The sequence below is a fragment of the Rhagoletis pomonella genome, unplaced genomic scaffold (assembly GCF_013731165.1).
Source record: "Rhagoletis pomonella isolate Grant_MI unplaced genomic scaffold, Rhpom_1.0 Rhpom_scaffold_00005, whole genome shotgun sequence".
In the NCBI taxonomy this organism is placed as follows: Eukaryota; Metazoa; Arthropoda; class Insecta; order Diptera; family Tephritidae; genus Rhagoletis; species Rhagoletis pomonella.
Genome location: NW_023458559.1, coordinates 37,624,384 through 37,647,440, shown reverse-complemented (window position 1 = coordinate 37,647,440; position 23,057 = coordinate 37,624,384). Strand labels below are relative to the sequence as shown.

The 23,057-nt window shown below is 31.0% G+C and overlaps 1 protein-coding gene across 15 annotated transcripts in view; it reads left to right on the top strand.

Moving 5' to 3' along the window:
- The window catches only part of LOC118738899 (poly(rC)-binding protein 3), a 285,579-nt gene extending 262,859 nt beyond the window's left edge, over window positions 1-22,720 (top strand). For 7 of the 15 annotated variants that reach the window (XM_036469937.1, XM_036469935.1, XM_036469934.1 and 4 more), the window contains 3 exons: window positions 5,525-5,609; window positions 5,703-5,973; window positions 10,743-11,460. In XM_036469937.1, coding sequence (XP_036325830.1) covers window positions 5,525-5,609; window positions 5,703-5,973; window positions 10,743-11,460 — 1,074 coding nt within the window. Of the gene's footprint in view, window positions 1-5,524; window positions 5,610-5,702; window positions 5,974-10,742; window positions 12,670-22,501 lie in introns of those variants that run through there. The other 8 variants (XM_036469943.1, XM_036469944.1, XM_036469940.1 and 5 more) reach the window with 5 other exon arrangements.
- The last annotated feature ends 337 nt before the right edge of the window (window positions 22,721-23,057 follow it).

Sequence of the window (23,057 nt, the reverse complement as noted above, 5' to 3'; positions counted from 1 at the left end):
CTACTGTAATCCGACCAATAGTTTTTTCTATAGATATTTGAAAAGTATCATTTGTTTGTAGTATTTATTAAATTGACCGAGAAAAAAACTTCAAACTCTAAAGTTGATTTTTTTTCTTTTGCTTGAGCTGACTTCTATTTTTTTTATTTTTCCTTTAAGTCACGATATTTTATCATGCTATAACCGAAAGAACAAAGGCTGTGAAGAATTTGGTTATCTAACTATAACTAATTTTACGAAAGTATAAACAAATCATGAAGTTAGGCTACATTTGCCTACAGTCAGAGACTACTGGCAACATGTTACTTAATAGCTACTCTTTCAGTTTAAGTAAATTCCAGCTGTCACTTGTTATTTCTCATATTATCATCGGTGCGTTTTTTATGGCATTTAATGTGATTTTTAGGTTAGGTTTGTATGGGAGGTAGCTTTAAATTAAACCGATCACGGTTATTTTCGTTTTTTTCTTGATTTGTATCCACAAATGTTACATACGAAAAATAAAACCTTATGCCGTACATCCCTTAGTCTAAGCCATTTTTTCAAGACGATTTCGAAAAAAAAAAATTTTGGCGAAAGTTGGTTTCGCGTTTTTACATTTTTCGTCATACCTTCGGTCGTGAGGGAAGGGGACAATTTGTTTGCTCCAAACATCATTGACCTCGAGCACCCCATTCTGGTACTTACCAACCAAATCTCAGTTTTTTTTTTTTGCAAATTTTCTTGCAAAAATAATACCTGCTGCACACAAGCCGTTTTTAACGCTGTTATTCTTCGTTTCACTGATTATTTAAATAATTTTTTTAATCAATCATATCTTTCAAATTCCAAAGTCACTTTAAAAAGAATCCAAAATCCAAATTAAAAACGCAGTTTTACTATACTTGATGCCTAGTTTTATGAGTACATTGACTTCTTAAACTATATTTTAACTTTGTAGAAAAATTCTACACAATTTTTAAACAAAAACGAACTTTTTAATAAGTGGCTAGGAATACGCGTTGATTTTTGATAATTTTTTTTTTTCGGAAGGTGTTATTATTTTCTTCCATACAGCAAAAGGTAAAAAATCAACGCGATTTCTTAGCCACTTGAAACTTGCACTTTCTGAAGCTAGATTGAAATGGGCTATAAAACTGCGTGCTTACATTTTAAAAAATTATTAATAAAAAGTTTGTTGTAAAATTTTGTTAATATTTCTCTAAGATTTGAAATTTGGACTTATATGGCGTTTGTCAGGTAATGAAAATAATAAACGTTAAACAATCAAAAGAACAATAGTCAAAACTGTTCGAAATCTCGTGTCCATATAATTTCTCACATGACTACATATATTTATATATACCACAAAAAGTCTAAATGTTGCTTATACGCCACATCAATGCAGTTACTTATTTCCGTCTTGTGTTACAGAATTGCGATTCTGATAAATGAATTGAAATAATCAAATTTTTCATAAGTCAAGCATAAATTTCCATATTTTTCACATTTTTTCTACCGTTTATTTGCTCTCCTGCATTCTGTGCACCCCCAACCTGCCCAATTACTATATATGTATATGTACATCAAATTTAGTAATTTGTTGTTTATGTATCAAGTATGTTCTTGTGCTCATTATTCTAAATAGAATGTTCTTGTTGTTAAGTACCCTGGAATGTGCCCTGTTCCCCATAATTTACCCTTGTATTGTACTTAGTTGTAATCTCAGTTATTAATGTGCTTTGATGAGCCACTTGCACAAGCGTAGTGCATACGTACCTAATTACATACAATTTTTCCCCCTTTTAATGGCTGCTATCAACTATTTGTTCATATTTTTCTACAACTTTCCGAAGACATTGAGCTGCATCTGCGCTCTTTTCGCCTTCTTCTTAACATCTTACATTTCATTGTTACTTATCTGTATTTAGCGCATGTTTTATATTTTTCCGTTGGCTTTTTTTAGTTCATTCCATTTTTTTTTCTAAAACTCACTTTATAGCTATTATAGAAATGAATTTTAGGGTTGGTAAATACCAGTCGGCGATGGTTTTATGTCTGAGCTGGAAAATCCGCTAAATTTTAACAAGATAATTTAGGCTTTTGAGTTCAGATTATATGTTTTTCAAATTAAAAAACCGGGATCGGATCAAATATTTAATCGCGCTTTATTGTGATACATATATTAGAACACTCACAACAACTCATAATGATACATATGTATATGGATAATACCACGTCTAAACGCATGTGGCTCTGCTCAAAAATTGTGGAGAGCTATCGTTATTTTTAAGACGTGAAAAGTTAGGTATTTTTATGTAGAATCGAAGGTTATGTGGCGCTTATAAAACAAAAATAACCATTCGGTACTAAGTCACCATTTTCCGACCAGTCTCCCAAAAATTTTCCTATGAATCGTTTATGAAAATCCAGATAAACGACAAAAATCGTAACAAATCGTCACTGAATCCGAGTCTTGGATCAGTTTGGTCTGATGAGGTCTGTAACGGGGACATTTGGAGGTAAAAAAGAAACAGATAGTTACGGTAGAAGCCTCCTATTTAGTGTCTTTTTCTGATTTTGGCCTTCACACAACCGCCATACTTACCTCGTGAGACCAAACTGATCTCGGATTCGGGTTCAGCGACCCCAAAAACAAAAAACTTTTACGATTTATAGGAAAATTTTCGGGAGACTGGTCGGAAAATGGTGACTTAGTACCGAATTGTAATTTTTTTTTTTATAAGTGCCACATAAGCTTCGATTCTACATAGAGATACCTAACTTTTCACATCTTAAAAACAACGATAGCTCCACCATTTTTGGGTAGAACCCCTTCGTTTTGACGTGGAATGACCCATATGTATTTTAATCCATTTCTGTCCATCCCCTAAGTTTATTTAAGTTAGGTAGACTGAATAGATACTGAGCTCATCTTTGACGGCACAAAATGAGATTTTTCCAGTAAGGCAAATTAACTTGGGATAATCGCAACTTAACCCAGCGTTACCTAAAAAGCAGAATTTTTGTGGGCAAATGCCCGATTTCATACTTTCAAAACTAGAAATCTCTAGAAACTGTAAGGTATGAGGTTTGAAATAAAAGGAACCAATATACCAAACCTAATGGTTGAGGGTTAATATAAAATGTGTTCCATATAGTGCTTTCTTTAAAAAAAAAAATACAAAAATCCCTTTTTTTTCTGTACATTGTTGCTTTGTTCGCAACATTCCCATAATTTATGTGGCTACCTCGCCTTTCTTCGCAGTAGCGCATCCTGTAAACCCAGTTACCAAAATCGCATTTACGGTTTCTGACTCTATATCACACGAATGACTTCCTCGACATTCCCTTTAAGGGTCTGAATCGTTAATGAATTGTTCGTGTAACATCGGCCCTTTATGGTATCCCATAAGTTGATAAAAGTTGAACGACGTGAAATCGCAGCTTCGAGGTCGCCGAAAAATATCGATTTTGGCATGGGCTGTGCGGCATGGCGAGCCATCCTGCTGAAACCATAGATCGTCCCAGCCCATGTCTCGCATTTTCGGCCACAAAAAATCGTTTCTCATTTCTCTGTAGCGCAAACCGTTGCCAATGGTGCCACCGCTCTAAAATCTGCACCAAACTGTCACGCTCTGCGGATGCATTGGCTTCTCCAATATCAAGTACTGCTTTCCGATCCCAAGATGCGCAGTTTTGCTTGTTAATATAGCCACTGTTATGAAAACACGCTTCGTCAGAAAAGATGTTTTTTCAAGAAAAATCGTTGCCAATAAATTTGCATCACTTTCCAACGTTTTTCAAACATAAAGCGCTTCATTTTGTTCAACGGATATATGATACTGGGCTCGAATCGTAACAGTCGTGAACGAGCAACTCGTCACGAAAAAATGCATATTTTGGATTATAACAGTCGTGAACGTACTGCTTGTCTCGTATACGGAATTGCGACCGTATACCACACCTTTGCGCATTCAACGAGTAAATAGCAGTTTTTGATTGAAAAGCTAATTTTTAGGGACTCGACTGTAAAAGACAACTTAAACTGTTATGCAATAAAGTCAAATTCGATCTATTCAAAAATCTTAGAATTCATTAGAAGCGGTAACACATTGAAATAAGGTATTAAGAAACATCGTTTGGAGTACAAGGAAATGACAATCTCCACTCAATTCCAGACAATTTCTTCCTGAACAGCCTAATGCCGAATTTGCACTAGGCATTAAAATGGCAAAAAATGTATTCCATTTATAAAAGGCTATGTTGAAAATTTGGCCATTTAATGCCTGGTGGAAACTCAGCATAACTCATTTCACGGATTATACCTCATTCTAACATTAACATCTTTTTTAACTTCTTCTAGAATTAAAATATAAACTCCTTTACATATCCATGCTGTAAAATGTTTCCTATAATGCCACTCTGTTAACTTATTCTGCTGTAGTTCTACTTACTATCCATACTACCTACTACCCTGCTGTTAAGTTTAACATTGAAGTATTAAGTCTACACTGGGAAAAAAGTTTAGTTATGTCGGCTAAATACAGCGACTGAACCAAGGGTTCGCACGTTAATTTTTTTTTTTTTTGTTTTAATATTGACAATGTTTTGTTTTTCTATAAAAATATTGTCCAAGCTTAAACCAAAACCATATAAATCAAAAGGGCCAAACTTTATAAAAAAAAATGTAGAAAATTCAACAAATTTTCATTAAAATTTCGAGCTTTTTAATCTGAATCTTTAGAAAATTTGTGGGTATGCAGTTATTTTATAATTTTGAAATTATAAAAAATCAACGCAATTTTTTAGACGCTTGAAACTTGCACTTCATGAGACAAAAATTCTCTAGGCTATAAAACTGCATACCCAAAAATGTGATGAATCACATTACCGTTGATTTTTGGCAATTTTTTTCCACCTCTACTCGGACTCCGTCCAAACCAGAAGCGATAATCTTCCCGCGAAGCCAAAGCCGACTTTTCTGCGAAAAGCAATTAATTGCGTTTTAGTTTTGGCTTTGATAATTCAAAGGCTGTAGTCGCTGCTTGCATAAGTTGTTCGAAAGTGTCGAACTGGTAGGCCGTCTCTTTAGCTCATACCAGTTATTGAACTGTTATTTTTACCGACTAGTTTGGCTTTACACTGCAGGGCAAATAGCATATAAATGCTAGTAAAACTAATACTCGGTTATTTTGAATTTAAATTCTTTGTTTATTTCTAACTGTCAAATGCATTCTAACACCAACTTATACAAATAAATTCTGTTGCTGCTAAACGCCTTATACTTGTTGTGTTCGTTTGCTCTTTTGTAAATATGTATATTTTCGTACTAAATGTAGTGTTAAACAATTTTATTTTTTCACTTTCAATTGCAAAGCAGTGCGTTTTTTATATATATTACTGAAGTGGTTATAAATTTTTTTAAACAATACATGTCTTTCACTAAAAATATACTTTAATTAATCTGTAAATTTTGTATTTATTTTCCTTTTTCCCCACACGCTTGTCGCTCGCTCACTATCGTGCTTCCATGATGCGCTAGGTGGCAAAGAATCCATTGGCTAGCTTGGCAGCGTTGGGTTTGGCTGGCATAACACCAACCAATACAGGTGGACTCAATCCCACAGGTTAGTTGTAATTACTTATTGTCAGCTATGGAATTTCACTAATTTTATTTTTATTTTTTTTCTCTTTTTCCACCCTTTCGTTGCGATTTAAAGCAGCTTTGGCCGCACTCGCTGGCTCGCAGCTGCGTACAGCCAATGCAAGTCGCACGCAGCAGCAGCAGCATGAAATGACCGTGTCCAATGACTTGATTGGCTGCATTATCGGCAAGGGTGGCACAAAGATTGCCGAAATACGTCAAATTTCCGGTGCAATGATACGCATTTCGAATTGCGAAGAGCGCGAAGGTGGCAATACCGATCGTACAATCACCATTAGCGGCAATCCGGATTCGGTGGCATTGGCTCAATACTTAATCAACATGAGGTGAGTGAAAATAATGCAAATTTTTAAATGTTTAATAGCATTTGAGTGAAAGCAAGAAAAAATACGAATTTAATTGACCATTAAAAATTGCTATTAGTTGATTTGTAGTATTTTTAAGAATATACAGTATTTTTGAAAAATATTTTATTATTCTAAAAAAATCAATTAAAGTATTACTATTTTGTCGAATTGAATTGCAAAATGAATACACAACACATATTGTATGCTGTATTTAATGACTAAAGTAATTGATTCACAAATACACCCACTCAGACACCATACACCGTACGCTCAAACAATCAATCAGTCGAATAATCAGTCGAACAATTAATCGAGCAAACAATCAATTAATCGAGTTGAAAAAACAAAACGAATCAAAACAAATCAAATCTGTAACTTTTGTAATTTCACAATTTGAATTTAACTCTAAGTAATATACTGAATTAACATTATGCGGTATAAGGAGGTTCTTTGATGATGATAGCACATTCAAAAAAATATATACTATACAATCTATATAACATTGAAACAAAACAAAGCGTTCAAAAATGTCACAAAAACCTTTTAGACTCTGAAAAAAGTTAGCTGTATATTATTTCTACTAACTTTTAATACCAAAAAATGCATAGCTGTACAACAGCTGTCTTAAGCGTTGTTTTGTTAGATTTAAGCTACTACATGTTGAGCGCCAAGCTCACTACAGCCACCGTAACTAAGGTCAAAGGTTGATTTAGTACCTAACTCATACTTAAACTATTTACCTTGTACTAAGTCTCTTGTATAACTTTTAATTTGGCAGTACCACTGTTTTACAAGCAGAAACCGGCATGCACATACGATAATTGTGCAAAATATTTAGTAATAAATTTTGAAAAAAAAACCAATAGCAAGTAATAATTTATGGAAAACCCAAAAAGTGAATACTTTTTTAAACCTAATAAAATTTGTACTTTTTATTATCAAACTTCTAACAACCACTCTTTCCTTGCACCAATTTTCCACAGTCACAAAAAAGTGAGAGAGAAAGAAATTCCCATTTTTTTATAGTTTACTTTCCTCTTTGAGTTACTTATGCACCCAAATTAATATCCACTTATTTCTCAACAACATTTCGTTTAGCGAAAAAGTTGAAACGTAATCCACTCCGTATATTAAATATTTTGTTTTGAGTCGTTAAAAAAAAAGAAAAAAAAACAATAACCTTAATTAATTTTAGCCGAACATACATTTTATTTAAATAAAACGAAGAAAATTTTGTTTAGTAAAATCCACTCATTTCAAATCATCTCAAAAATTAAAAAGAAAAGCACTGGAATAGCGTGTTTCTAACCATAACCTCAAATTCCATACACATTTTGTTCGAAGTAACTCAGAACAGTAACGTACCGTACCCTAAACAGTCCACCCACCCAATCGTAATCAAGAATCCTGCAAACACTTACTCGCTACTAATAATGAATGACCCACCACTCCATAATACAATATTTTGTGCAATCCAAAGCCCATTGTGTGCGTACCTTCTATAGCCTAATAATTTTGCAAAACATCAAAAATTTCTGTGAAATGAAAATCCAGCCTCATTTCACGGAAAGGGCCACCCCCTCATACCACACCACAGCAAATGAAATGATAAATCTGCATATGTATGTATGCACGTATCTGCCCCATCACCGAAAACAATTCATTCCTTCCGCAACTCCTAACCCAAAAAGTTTTCAGCAAAAATGAAATACGTCAATTTTCATTAGAGATGAAAATTAAAAATATATATACAATCCTCCTTTCGCCATATTATCATACCTACTCTAATCGACCCGTTCATACATTGTAATTGTATATACTTTGTAGTGTTGGTATGTATGTATGCATGTAGAGATTAGCTGTTTTTTTTTTTAACCATCATCCATCGCGCTATGCCCCATACCCATCACAAAATCAGCAACAGAAAAAAAACCCAACAAAAATGGGAACTGGCTCATTTGTTGTAGCAGCAGCAGCCAGCCAGCCGCGTGACAATGAAAGTTTCAAATAACAACGCGCTGCCGCACACGCACACACACCCTCAAACGAAATCGTCTCATACATAGTACATTAATGTAAACACGTTGTTGCCACCCACATCCATGGATTTTTGTAGCCGCGTATGAATATCAACGTTCCACCCAGTACAAGAAAAAAGAAGCGATAGAAAAATAAAATATCATTTAATCCATGCCAATAATGTCAGTACCGTTAATCCCTTTGAGACCGACCAAACCATACCAACCCCGAACCCAAAAATCAAACAAAAGCATCCGCCGAAATAAAATATTCACATGTATGTATGCTAAGCCTATTTGAATGCAAATGTAGGTGTGGTTTATGCATTTTTTTTTTTTTACTTTTTTTATTACCTGCCCATGAGTAATTAGCGAAAATGTTTCATTAAATATTAATGTACAGGAAATATGTAGTATCAAGGACGTTTTTGAGTTAGTCAGGGTGAGATGTGCGTTTTTCGATTTTAGTATTCGCGTACGGCATTCTAGAAATAAAATTACCTAAAACTTTTACTAAATATAATATTCATAGAAAAAAAAATAAATATCAGCAGTGCATTTGAAAATCACTACGCCACTTTTTTATCCATAAAAGCTCTTAATAAAAAGCAGCGGTGGCTCAAATATACCACATTACTTTGTCATCTCTTTCACATTTCACATTTGAGAATGATTTGAAATTAAAGCCTTTCTCAAATGCCAAACGTTTGAAAATGAAATGATGAGAAGACGTAAATAATTTCCGTCTTGAAATAAACGTCCCGCGAGACGAAAAAATATTAAAGGCCCATATAATTATTATGAGATAACGAAAATTATTTAAATTTTAAAATATTCGTCCCGCGGGGCGAAAACAACTTATCCATTGTTCAGTAATAATTATAAAGCAATATTTAATTTTATTTCTTATAATCGTTATGGTCTCTGTTAAATAATATATGTATACATATTTTTCTTAAAAAACCAAAAAAATTAAATAAAAATAAAAAAGTAAAATAAATTTTTAAAAACTCAAAGAAAATTAATCTTAAAAAAAAGAACAAATAAAATAAATTCCTGAAAAATAAATGAAATTAAAATTAAATTCTTTTCTTTTTAAAGCAATAAATTCTAAAAATTCAACGAAGAACAAATTATAAAATAAGTTTCTAGAAATTGAATTTAAAAAAATATCAAAAAATCAAATATTGAAAGAAAATTAAATAAATAAAATAAATTTTAGCAATTATTTTTCGAGAAATTACATTAAACACAAAAATGTATATTTTCTTTTTAAAAAAATAAAATTTCAAAAAATATAAACAAAAAAATAAATTAAACAAGTAATTTTTAGCAAAAAAACAACCGACTTAAAGAATTATATATGTATATAAATATTTCATGATACAATTATCGGATCTAAACCAGTGAACAACCTTAATGCAAATAAAAGCTAACAAAAGTCTTTATAAACCGTATATACAGTGGTGGAAGAAATAATATACAGGCATGTTCTGAAATTCGAAAATTTCAAATCGACTCGATTTCGACAATTTTTTTGATGGTTTTTAACCAAAAAATTTACAAGTCTCGCATTAAAATGATTTATTTCATATCGCTGCTGCTTCTTTTACTGTTTTCAATTAGAATATTCACTCTTTTCATCAGATATAATTAAAAACTATTTGGCAATTCGAGTCGATTTCAAAGTTTCGAATTTCGGAACATGCCCGATAAACTTTATTTTGACCAGTTTTGGCTACAATTCTTTTGTTTATTCGGTGTTTCATATGCACCATATTCATCCACATTTCAAACTTTGTACAAAAATTATTAAAATTGAACAGATTTTACCAAAATCCCCCAAAAATTTCAAACTTGAATTGTGCGCTTAACTTTTATAAAAAAAAAATATTAAAATCAAATATACAAAAGTAATATAGCCAATATTGGTTAAAATAAAAAGTTTCTTTTATTTCTTCCAACACTGTACATCTCTTTTCGATAGGGCTGGTAGTTTCTGAATTTCCTTCATTTTTCATTTTTTTTTTTTTTTTATAAAAAAATAAAAAAAAAAAATCAAACTCAAGCTCAAAGAACCTTTGGATGTCAAATTTCATAAAAATCTGATAATTAAAAAAAAATTAAGAACTGACTTCAGATTGGTAATCAGCAGCAACAAAAACCCTTGGATATGAAACAAAAAGTTGAATTTTGACAGACGGTGATATACAATAAAAAGGAGCTTCATTTATTGTAGAACTAATACAGGGCTTTAGCGAGGTAATACGAAAGCGATGAATTCTAAAAATGTTTCTTGTTTATAATTTTTTTGCATTCTACCACATCTTCGACTGCATTCGAATGGCGGCTTACGTAAACCCATTTAAATCCCTCAAACAAGCGCAAATAAAACCAATGACCTGCACCACCAACCCACACACACTTGTACCATTTTGAACGCCAAACCGCAAAAATATAAAATAAAACATTTAAAGAATCCTCCTTGCAAAAAAATATCCAGCAAATTCCCTCCTTAACCCCAAACGCAAATAATCATCAAATTCCAAATTATTAAAAATTACAAAAAAATAAACTGCAAAAACCAACTCAATTCCACAAAATTACCATCAAGAAAAAAAGTACAGTCATCACCTTTCAAAAAACAACTAAACCTTATCTCATCACCACATACAAACAATATCCTATTGTCCTTTTTTCTCTTTCTCTCTCTCTTTATCCCTTTTCCAGCGTTGAACTGCAGAAGGCTAATCTACAGGAGGCGAATAATGTCGCTAATGGCCAGAACAACAGTGGCAACAACAGCAACACTAACGCCGCAAATGGTGGCAGCAATGGCAATGCCAACGGCAACACCAATAATAGCAATCACTTAAGCGGCACGTCCAATTTGGGCAGTGGCGGCAGCAATAACAGCTTGAATCAGAGCAACAGCAGCAATCATAGTAGCAGCAATAGTTTAAACAATTTAAACACAAACACAAGCAATTCGAACAACACACACTCAACAACAGCCATGACAAACGCAAACAACAGCGGCAATGGTAGCGGTAGCGGCGGCAGCAACAGCACTGGTAGCAATAGCGGCAGCAACATAACCTTAAACACCACATCCAACAATCCAACCAATCCATTTTCCAGTTCACTACCATTTACAAATCCACCAAATCCCTTTGCAACTTCCACAGCAGTAAGTTCGTTAGCCACCGCTATACCGTTAGCGCAATTGTTGTCCAAGCCGGGCGCTTTGAATGCACTCTCGAGTCTGACCGCACTCGGTGGTCTAACCGATCTATTGGGCGGACTGGCCACACTCAATGGTCCACCCATACAGACAACTGGTGTGCACCGCACTAAAAGTTTTGTATCGACACGTTTTCGTAGCCACAATCATACCGACGGCAATACAGATAGCGATAAGACACGCAACAAGTTCAATCCTTATTAGAGTAGTGAATGAGTTTAGAAAGAAGAGTGCAGTGGAAGTGATAGCGTGAACGCTTTTGAAAGATTGCGTGATGAAAGCTTTTGATGTAGAACAGTCGAAAGCGTTTGAAATGGTAGTATGAAAGAATTGGCAGTAAAAGGATGAAAGCTTGAAGAATGGAAAAATTTTAGCTTTGATAGGGAAGTTGGAAGAATTTGAATATTAGAGGGGAAACATTTTTTTTTACATAAGAGTATGAAAAGCTTTGCGCTAGCTAGGTGAAAGCTTTGCAAAGTTTTGTGAAAGCTCCGAGATCATAGCGCATAGCACGCTATTCAAATAAAGGGCAAAGTCGACGCCGTTTCGATCAGTAGTTCGCTCTAAAGTAGTATTAGTAGTTGTATGAAATGCGTTTGTTTGCGGCAATTTTTTCGAAATTTTGTAAAAGGTCGCACCCGCACTTTTTCTATACTTTTTTTGTCAGGTAAATGTAGGCGTTAGAAAAGAAAGGTGTACAAATTATATCAGAAGAAAAGAAATAAGAGACAATAGTTTCAATACGCATATACTCATAGATTGGAAGACAAAAATTTAAGTTGAAATTTAAAATATTATATTGTATATTTAAACAAATTTGTTTAGTCAAATTTTTGCCAGATCGTTATTGCGGCTTAAATCACATCATTATCAACTTCATACATATGCCTGCTTTTGCCACCGGAAGTACTATATATTAAGTAAACTTTGTCCGCTTAAAAAGAAAAAAATAGTTGACAATTTTTTTTTAATAATTTCAAAACCTAAAGTTTACCAAATCGGTGTACGATTTAGAGAAGGATTTTTCATGAAATATTAGGTTTCTAGTTTGTTGAAATCAAATTCTATTTTATCAAATTAATTATGTAGTTGTACAGCCGGTCCAAGCCCTTATGAAACCTACATTCATATTTGCATACATACATACACATATTATTGTATAATTAAATATACATATTTTGAGGTGCGCATACATTTTCTCAAGTAATCCACTGATCATTGCATATATACATACAAACATACGATGTTTTGATATTTTTTAAGTTAAAGTATTAGTTTGTAAGCGCAAAGAAAATATGTTTTTATTGTATTTAGTTTATAAATAAAAGTATAAAAAAACCAATTTTGCAAGCTTAATAATAGAATCATGAGTGTAGCAGTGAACAAAAAAAAATATAATATAAAAAAAATAGTTTTAAATTAAAAATTTTGATTTTTTGTATAAATTACTTAGAAAAATAAAAAATATATTTGGAAAAATTGCGTATTTTGTATATTTATTTATTCTTTTATATTTAATTTTGGTATTTTGCGACCTAAAAAAGCATTAAAGCTTATGTTTTTGTTTTAAATATGATTATTGTATCTTAATTTTTCCTGAACGCTTTAAATCTTATTACGAAAAAATCTTTAGATAATCGCTGCAATTGTAAGGATAACAGGTTTCTTCAGAAAACTGGAAATAAAATAATCATATTAGCTTTTAAACTTGATCAGCTTACATATAGAAAGTGAAAAAAGTCGTATACGAATTAATTTCAGCTGCTCGATTTTAGTATAAGTATAAAGATAGGTGTTTATTTTGTATCAAATTAGAAAAGACCGCAGTGAAAGAAAAAATTGTGATTAAAAAATGAAATCAAATTTTATTATGATTGAAGTTGCAAAAAATGGGGCAATGAGAGATGAGCAAGCAGGGCCATTGAAGAGAAATCATAAAAAATGTATCAATAAAAACTTTAGGATACAATAATAGATGTACATATTTCCTCAGCATCTTAGAAGCTCTGAAAACCTGACTGAACTGTTTGAGGGAAAAATCTATACTTTGAAGAAGAATGACTGTTAAACAAAATTTGCTCAACACAGAAGAAAGAAATGGGAGCCATATTTTAAAAGAAGTATAAATATTTTGCTAGTGCTAGGTCGAGCTTCGTGTAAACAACTCGTTATATTTTGTATTAAGTAAAGTTCCATAAGTTACTATAAAATTATCTATTTTTGCTGCTACATATGTACTTACAGTTACGGTCAAAATAATAGAATCAAGATTCAAAATGATGGTGTTGGCAACTTATCTTTATTTATTTATTTTTGATAATTTTCATTTAAAATATAAGTCGACCTATATCAGTTTCAAAGCTTGCAAAAGTTCACAAAAACTAATTAAACTTAAAAAAACTGTTCATAAAAATTTTGATTTTTAATTAGATTTCCTAGCAAGATTTCGAGTATGTAGTTTTATAGCACATTATATTTTAGTAATAAAGTTCAAGTTTGAAGTCGCTAAAAATTACCGTTGATTTTTTACAATTTTTTTTGTCGAGGGTGTTGCGAGCTTTCTTCCATGTAACCCATGAACAAAACTTACTTTTATACGGAAGAAAATGCGCAACACCCTCGACAAAAAAAATCTAAAAACTTAACGGTATTTTTTAGCGACTTGAAACTTGCACTTTATTATACCAAAATTTATTGAGCTACAAAACTGCATACCCGAAAATGTTCTTAAGATTCTGATTATAAAGTTTGAATTTTTGATGACAATTTTTTTAAGTTTGATTAATATTTTTTTTTTTTTTGTACAAGCTTTGAAACTTTTATTTATGTGGTATCTGATATTGGTCGACCCATATTTTAAATGAAATTATTAACAATAAGTAAATAAAGATAAGTTGCCAACAGCATCATTTTGATTCTTGATTCTATTATTTTGACCGTAACTGTATGTACATATAACACAGTGCGGCAGTAAATTTTAGACACAAAAAATTGAGTATATTTGCTGAACTAAGGGCCGAAAATCAGAGACCATAACGATTATAAGAAATAAAATTAAATATTGCTCTATAATTATTACTGAATGATGGAAAAGTTGTTTTCGTCTCGCGGGACGTTTATTTTAAAATGTAAATTATTTTCGTCATCTCATAATAATTATATGGCCTTTTTATTTTATTTTCGTCTCTCGGGACGTTTATTTCAAGACGGAAATGATTTACGCCTACTCCAAATAATTATATGGGACTTTTATTGAATGAAACTTCTTAATTGAGTTCAGAGATTTGACGCGTTAAATATTTAAAAATGTGGTGTCAAATTAAAGGGCTTTGCTTTTACGTGGTTTAACTTTATTGAAAGGGGTTGCCAGATGTTAGCAAATCAAATTCCAATAATCAAACTCGCAAATATTTGCGTTTAATTTCGTGAAATCGGCAGTACATCTACCGATTCTATTAGGAGAAAACGTGGGACGTAAATCATTGTCGTCTTGAAATAAACGTCACAGGAGACGAGAAAAATAAAAGTCGCATATAATTATTATGAAAACTAAAAATCCCATATAATTATTATGAAAAGACGTAAATAATTTCCATCCAACGAGACGAAAAAAGATATTTCTCGTAAATAATTATTATACAAAGACGAAAAAAATTTCTCTTAAAACAAGGCGACCTCTTTGATCTCAAATATTAGGATAATAATTATTTTGGGTCTCTACCGAAAATATTAAAACTAAGTTTTTAGTTTTTCTCGCTGACGTCAGGATTCTTGTTAAAATTACTTTGAAGTTTTAAAGATGTGATTAATCCAAAAGATTGAAAAAAAACTAAGTGCAATGTAGAATAACAATATGGGTATCAAATAAAACAGAAAATTCTGTAGAATTAAAAAGTTTAAATTTTTTGGTGCATGAAGACGAGTAGCTGCTGAAAAAGTCCTTTTACAATTTTATCCTTGAATACCCTTGAAAAATTTGCAATATGTATCTTTGAAAAATTTCATCGAATTTAGCTTAAAAAAGTAATTAAACGCACATTTTCAATACCTATTCGATTTTGTCTATCAAAAAAAATTAAACTTTTTGTTCGTAAAACTTGTCATTTTAAACTTTAACAGTCTGATAAATTTTAAAATTGATGGTGAGACCGGGCATGATTTTTTTGAATTAATCATATCTTTGAAGTATTAAGGTACACGTCAAAGAGAAAAACTAAAAATGCAATTTCATTATACCTTGTTTCGTGAGCATATTGATTTTTTTGTGTGTTTTGGCATCCATTTCCATCGTACTGCTTTTAAACTTAATAGAGCTCTTAACTGCAACTTAGCTTTTGGCGGATGTGGGTTTTTGCGCCTTTGTAATGGTTCGTCAAAACGGTTTTTTGTTGTTTTTGAACCGAGATTTCAGGTTCGGTTCAACGGCTCGGGAATTAAAAAAAGAAAACTATTTATGCATATTTTTCTTCATAGTGCAGCGTATTAAAATACAACGGCTCCGCTGGCTGGGCCACGTTGTTCGAATGGACACCGATGCTCCAGCTCTGTAAGTATTCAACTCGGATTCCGCTTGTGGTAGCAGAGAAAGAGGGAGGACCCCACTATGGCTTCAAGGTAGAGTTGGCCTCTTTATATAGGCCCTGTTAGCCAACTCTTTTTGAGCATAAAATATCCGCTTTGGCAAACGTTGTACTCTCATTGCCCATTAACATTGACTGATGAAAAAAATTTAGATTATGTAGATTTTTCAAAATATGTATTCTTTATAGTAATTGGCGTTATAAAAAATTCATAAATTACTTTATAAAATGATTCAAACGGTATTAATAGCAAAAAAAAGAGCAGCTCAAATAAAATCATATATTCAAATGTAATTTTTGCTTTAGAAGTAAAAAGTAATTACAGGTAAATAGAATTAAAATTATGCGCATACGTTGTAGTGAAGTTGGTGTTATCAACAAAATTAAATAATAATAAACTTTGAAAATTTTGTAACCGCTTCAAAAAATACATTTAAATTTAATAGTTTTTATTTCCCGCTTAGCTTTAGGGACTGAGTGCAGTTTCCAAAAGAAATGACAAGAAATATTTTTCGTTATTTCTGTTGCATGAAAAAGTACTTTGCTGTTGCTGTTAATTTTCTTGAAGAAATAAATACTCGAGCGAATTTTGTCTTGAGAGCTGCAAACTGATTTAAGAAATTTTCCATTTCTTGAACGTCTTGGTATATGAACTTGTCGTTTTTCTTGAGAGTTGCAGACAGCCCTTAAATTCGAAAAAAACTTTGGTTACAGGGAAAACTAAAACTTTGTAAATTCTTCTTATAGTATCAGTTTTAGCCCATCAATAGCTTTCTGAAAATTTGAACCAAATTTTTATAAATTCATTCTTTCGTACATATATTTATAAGCAGTTTTAAGTGAAACAGAAAGTAGTTTTAAAAAAGCTTAAAGCTGGGTAAAACCGAGCTTTCAGTAAGTTTATCACACAGGCGTCAAGGTAGAGCATGCGAAAGCTTAGTAATTAGCAATGCAATTTAACGCCATTAAGTACTCGTAGTTTAGTGACTACCACAGCATTAGAAAATAAAGTTTAACATAGTATTTTAATCTAAGAAAGTAAAAGTTCTGAAAAGCTCTCTCGCTCTAAAAAAAAAGCTCTTTTGTAAGAAAGTAGAAGGGATTTTTAGTTGAAATTTGGGAAATTGTTAATAAAACATATTTTACAATTCATAACCAAAAGCTCTCTAAAGCTTTAAGTGGTTAAAATGGAATGCTTTAATAAATATTAATATTACATATAATTAATACTACTTATTGCGACTAACTTAAAAGTCTCAGATGAATCGTTTTGCACCAGTGATGGTCAATACGTAGCTGAGCATTTTTAAGCCTCGAGCGTGAAAGAACTCCGGCTATGGTGGCTTAACGATAAGACAAGAAAGCGAGATACTTAGAAGTACTTTTTCGACATATATAGTTTTTTAATACTGAAAAAATAATAATTGTTCAGTACATAATTAAGAAACATCAGAAATTTTGAAAACTACGTAGATTTTTTTAAAATAGCTTATAGATTCTTATTGAACAGAAGCACCAATGACCAAAATGGAAGTGTGTATTACAAGGCGGAGCATGAAATTCGTTTGAGTTTTATCTCAAATCAAATCAGTTAGTACTTTTTAATAAAAAATGGTGAGGATATGGATATGTAGGTTTTTAGAATGTAAATCAGAGCGTACCAAGTTTTTTATTTATATATACTTTTTCAAACCTTTCATATCCTCGTACTTGGAAATAAGGTAAAAGCTTGCTCTGGCTAAGATAAGTTAATTATGTACATATACATAATATATTCAATTCTTTTGAATTGGAACCAATTTGTTTGCCCTGTTCTTAATTACCAAATAACTCTTTATTCATAAAAATAAATATAGAAAAGTACAGGAATGTTATCATCCCAACCCTCAGAATTAACCCTTCTACATACCAACTATTCCAATGTGTTCCCAATTTATATACACGCGTATGAAATTTATACGAAAATCGACTAATCATAAGACAAGTTCATAAAATCGACATTATAATTGACCCTAAAAATATGCAACCGTATTATAACCAAAAGTATTTATAAAGTAACAAATTTATATATGACCCTAAAAATATACTATGTAACAATATACTATTCCCCTTTCTTACCATTTATACCTAATAAAATGTATTTAGTATAAGAATTACGAAAAATAAAATAAAATTAAAATTTTAACACCCAAATTCATAAAAAATAAAGAAGACTTTAAATGCTTTATAAATAGAAAATTTGTATGGAAATTTCACTTTATAAAGCTTTTTAAAGCTAATTTACTTTTTATGAATAAAACCATAAAAATAAAATGCATATGATAAAAAAAATTAACAACAAGAAGTTATGAAAATCGAATAGGGCTTCTCAAAGAAGTTGACAAAATTCCAGTTTAAAACAATTTGTGAGTAGAAATTATTCAAAAAAAAATTTAAATTTCAAGGCACTGAAAGTATTTGAAAAAAAGATATATTAAATTGAAAATATTGACGATGTAATGTATTTTCTAGTATTTAATATTTGTACTTAGCGGTAGAAGACATTGATAAATTTGCAAAACTGGCAAAAAATAACATGAAAAAATTATAAAAAAACGGGCAAACAAAGAAACGGGTTGCTTAAAAAATTTGGCAAAGGGCTTTAAGTCGGAATTTGTAGAGAAAAATAGTAGATACATATTTATTAAGACAGCACTCAAATAGACTTAAAAGAAATGAATTTTTTATTCAAAGAAAATATTTAAAAAATTATTTGTCTTAATTTTTTTTAATAAATTTTTCAGTTTTTTAAACAAATTTTAATTAATTTTATGTTAAAAAATATTTTTTCATTACTTTTCTATTAAGAGCTTGACTTTTATATAATTTATTGTTAAACAAATCTTACCCCCCACCTATTATGAATTCGTACCATGAACGATAGACGCTTGCATTCTGTTATTCTCTATTACGAATCGATGTTGTCGTCTGAAATCCGATAATTAGCGTAGCTGATCTGTGCTGGTTCACAATAAAAAGTGAACAGCCAATTCACAACAATACATCTGTCGGGCGTATGAAAACGATAATACGAGAACTGATTTCGTACGATACGCTTGCAAGCGTTTATCGTCTATCGTATGAAAGAAAATTAATGAAAAGTACATTTTCATTTATTTCCTATCAAAATATTTAATTTGTATACCTTTTGTTTAATAAATTAAATTTATACCAAAAATTTTATTTTCTATAATTTAAAGAAATTAGTTTAAGGTTCTTTTACAAAGTTTGTTTTAAATTTCTGTTAAAAAAAAATTGGTTTTAAAATGATTGTTTAATGAAAAAATATTTTTTAATAATTTTTTCTAAAAAAAAAATTTAATTTTTCGATGATTAAATTTTTTAGTTTTTAGATAATTCTCTTTTTGAATCATTCGATAATTAAATTTTTAGTTTAAAAAATAGTTTTATTTCTTTAAATTTTAAGTGCAAAAATATCTAGTTGCTATATTAATTTTTATCTCGAATCGGTGATGACGATATTTTTCAATTGTTATGTTTTTAAGTGTTTTTCAGTTTTTGAAATGGGTTTTTGTTGTTTATTCATCTTATGCTTCATATATTCATAGTACTATGATATTGCCACAATTAAGGAATGTGGCCAACCTTTTCAAGCTGAGAAGTAACAGATCGCGATCTGTCATATCATAGTGTTATGTTTTTAATTAAAAGCGCATCATGCATAGAAATTTATTCCTTTTTTGAAAAAGCAAAATCTCGACAAGCACTGCAGCACAATTCAATACACTGACTGTCAATAAGCTTATTAACAGACAGAGATGCATTTGCCTATGTCAGGGAAAAGCTCGCATCATTGGTCATTCAAATTATGAATAATTATTTTTTCTTCGACTAAATCTGAATTGAAAAAAAAAACATCATGTAACCATAAGTAACAAAAAGAAGACAAGAATAGGCAAAAAGAAATCCGACATTATGTATTTATGCGTCGAGTTCAATCGTAAAGTGTTGTGAGTCTTACTCCACAAACGCGCTCGACACTCAAAAGTCGAAAATTTATAAATTTAATCAATATACATACATACCCATGATTCAATAATAAAAGGTTTGCTCAAAAATTAGTTTTCTCGCTTCCTTTTGACAAAATCGGCTCCCTTAGCAAGGCACTGTGCGTGGGTTCGTGTGTGTGTGCAATACTTTTGTAAGGGAGCTAAGGAAGTGTCAAAACCCTGATGTCACTAATGAGCAAACCTTTAATTATTGAATCATGATACATACCTAGGTATATTTGGGACAAAAAATCGTGTATTAAGCATCAAGCATACTATTTTGTAATCTACATATGTGAGTATATGTATTCAACTAGTTTTAAACAGTAAACAAACGAAACAAACTACATACATACATAAATGCATATGTATGTGCATAAAAGGGGCGTTAAATATTTATACCTACATACATACGATTAAACTTACTTAACTTGTAACTTGTAGTTCTTATAAACAAACAAATAAACGAAAAACTACATACAGACATATATTTACTACTACTACCAATTTGTAATGGCAAAAAACGTATATCTACTGCATGCATACAAATTTATAACACAGACACACTTTATTATATGCATAAAAATACAATTTACTCTCAAGCGTATCAATAAAAGCGAAATGCATTCTTACTTTTACATACATACATACATACATACTGCATACCTACTACATTGAAGAATACAAATAAATATGAAAATAAAATAATTGTGACTTTTATTTATTTCCACCATAAGCCGTTTATATTTAGAAAAAATTAATTGTTAAGTTTTTAAGCGCATATTTTGACTTTTTTAATTTTAATATTTAAGTTTATTCAACTTGCATAAAATCCAGCAACTTCTTGCTTCCACATAACTTCCTTCCTCTCCTTTGCTATACCCTACGCTTACCTATGTACATGTTTATCCAAATAAAAAAAGAATGAAAATTGTAGTATATAAATAATGTAGTTATATATAGGAAGAAGTGCAAAGTTAACCATAATTGTTTGTTCCTCTGCAGAAGGCTGCAAAAATTATATATGTTGGTACCATTATTTCAACCTTTTTAAGTGTGCGAATTTCCCCGAAATTTTTCTGTGAATAAACAAGTAGTCGTAGGCTCCGCAGATAACACCGTGCAACAAAAACAAAAAAAAATTCAAACACACGAATGAATCGATATACTGACGAAACTATGGGCCAAAGATAGTAAAACTGCGTTTTTAGCTTTTCACTATGACGTCAGGATTTTTTTTCAAAGGACGTTGAAATGTTATTGATATGATTAATTCAAAAAAATTATTTATAAAAAATCAATGCAATTTAGGATAACAATATGGGTACCAAATGAGAGAGAAAATTCTGTAGAGTTTAAAAACAATAAAGTTTTTTGGTTAACAAGGACGAATATGTATTGGAAATGCGCTTTTAATAAATTCTATCTTTTCAAGTTAATAAAGTTTGCAGGACAAAATTTTTCTAGAAAATCTGAATAGAAAGTTGCAAATTAGTATGCAAATTTATAAAATTTTCCTGAGTTTTGTACAAAGTTTAGATATTTTTTTTAATGTTTTTTGGTGAAGTTCAAACTATATTTTTATTAAAAAATATTTTAAATAAATTAGAATACAAAATCTTTGCAAATATTGCCAAAAGTTCTCTGTGCCAATACTTTTGTCCGGCACTGTACATATTTTCTTCTGAAAAATACCCAAGAGCGATTTTGACCATATACCTACGAAACTATGCATAATCACCATAATCAAAAGTTCCTGATTGTGCAATGAACTAAGGTCGAATTTAAAAGATGAAACTGTAAAGACTTTAGCATTTCTTCGGAAATATTATCAAAAAAGTCGACCTAATTAAAAGTAAATACGTCGATTTTCTAAATCAAATCGTCTTTTTTTACATATCAATTTTGAATATAACTGTTTAGAGGAAATAATATGGTTTTTTTTCAGTCCGCGGATTGATGACCTCGATCCCGTAAGCTTTCGGGATTGGATTTCCTAAATTGGACAAAACAAATTCCAAAAAATTAATGGTAAATTTTAGCCATTTGAAACTTGTACTTTGTTCTACTAGAATTCACATATTTTTAAATGTGGTGCGGCTATAATTATTTCGACCACTGTACATATGTATGTATATACATTACATCTTTGAGAAATATTATGTTTTCGGTGTTGAACTTCATTCCAAGCACAAACCCCACTAACCTAGGTGTATCTGATGAAGACAGCTATGACTTCTCCCAATTCTGTCCTTTCAACCGGATTTGTATTTAAAACTGGGCTTCTCAGATGGCGATTTTTTGGTTTCGCAAGAGTTAAGAATGCAGTTCTGGAATGTTCGTAACACCTAGGATTTATACAATATAAGTACATTTATACTAGTTCAGTGATAGAAATAGGGCTTAAACAATACAGAAACGTTTAGCATTTAAAAATGAATTGGGTATTTAAAAGTACACCGAAATTTGGTTGCTGGATTACTTTCTGTTCATTTGTTTTTTTTTTTTTTTTTTCGTTTAATGTAACTTTTCATTTCTGCTATATGTTTTCTATCTCTAAATTTTCAAGCTCCTCAACCATCTTAAATATTTCGTCTGTTTACATTTTCATTACAGAATATCGATGGAGACAGCTGGACTGCCTATACCCGGTTACCATTATATTGCACCAAATGCAATTGTTAAAACGCCAATACATTAAATCGCCAAAAAAAAAATAACTAACAAAGTAATGTAAAACAAAAGCAAAAACAAAGCGAAAAATAAAAACAAAGTCAATGAGAACAGGGAAGTGGAAGAAAACGAATGCGCGCTCCAACAACACCCACAAAGTAGTGTAGATGAAAAATAGAAAAAAAAGGAAAGTAGAAAAATAAAATGCGTAAAACATATAGGAGTTATAAAGTCAAAGTCAGCTAAAAGGAGCAGCGCGCCGAAAATGCGAGAGGAATTAAGAAGTGTAGTAATGCGTGTAATAAAAAAAAAACAGAGAAAAGAGGCCGCGCAGAATAATAAATATTTCATAATAATACAAATAATAATAATAATAATAGCAAACAACAACAAAAATGGCAACAAATAAGCAATAAAAGATAAGATAAATAAAAAGAAACAAAACAGGTTTAGTTAAAGTGAGAAAAAATATACATACATTTAAAGAAATATTTAATTT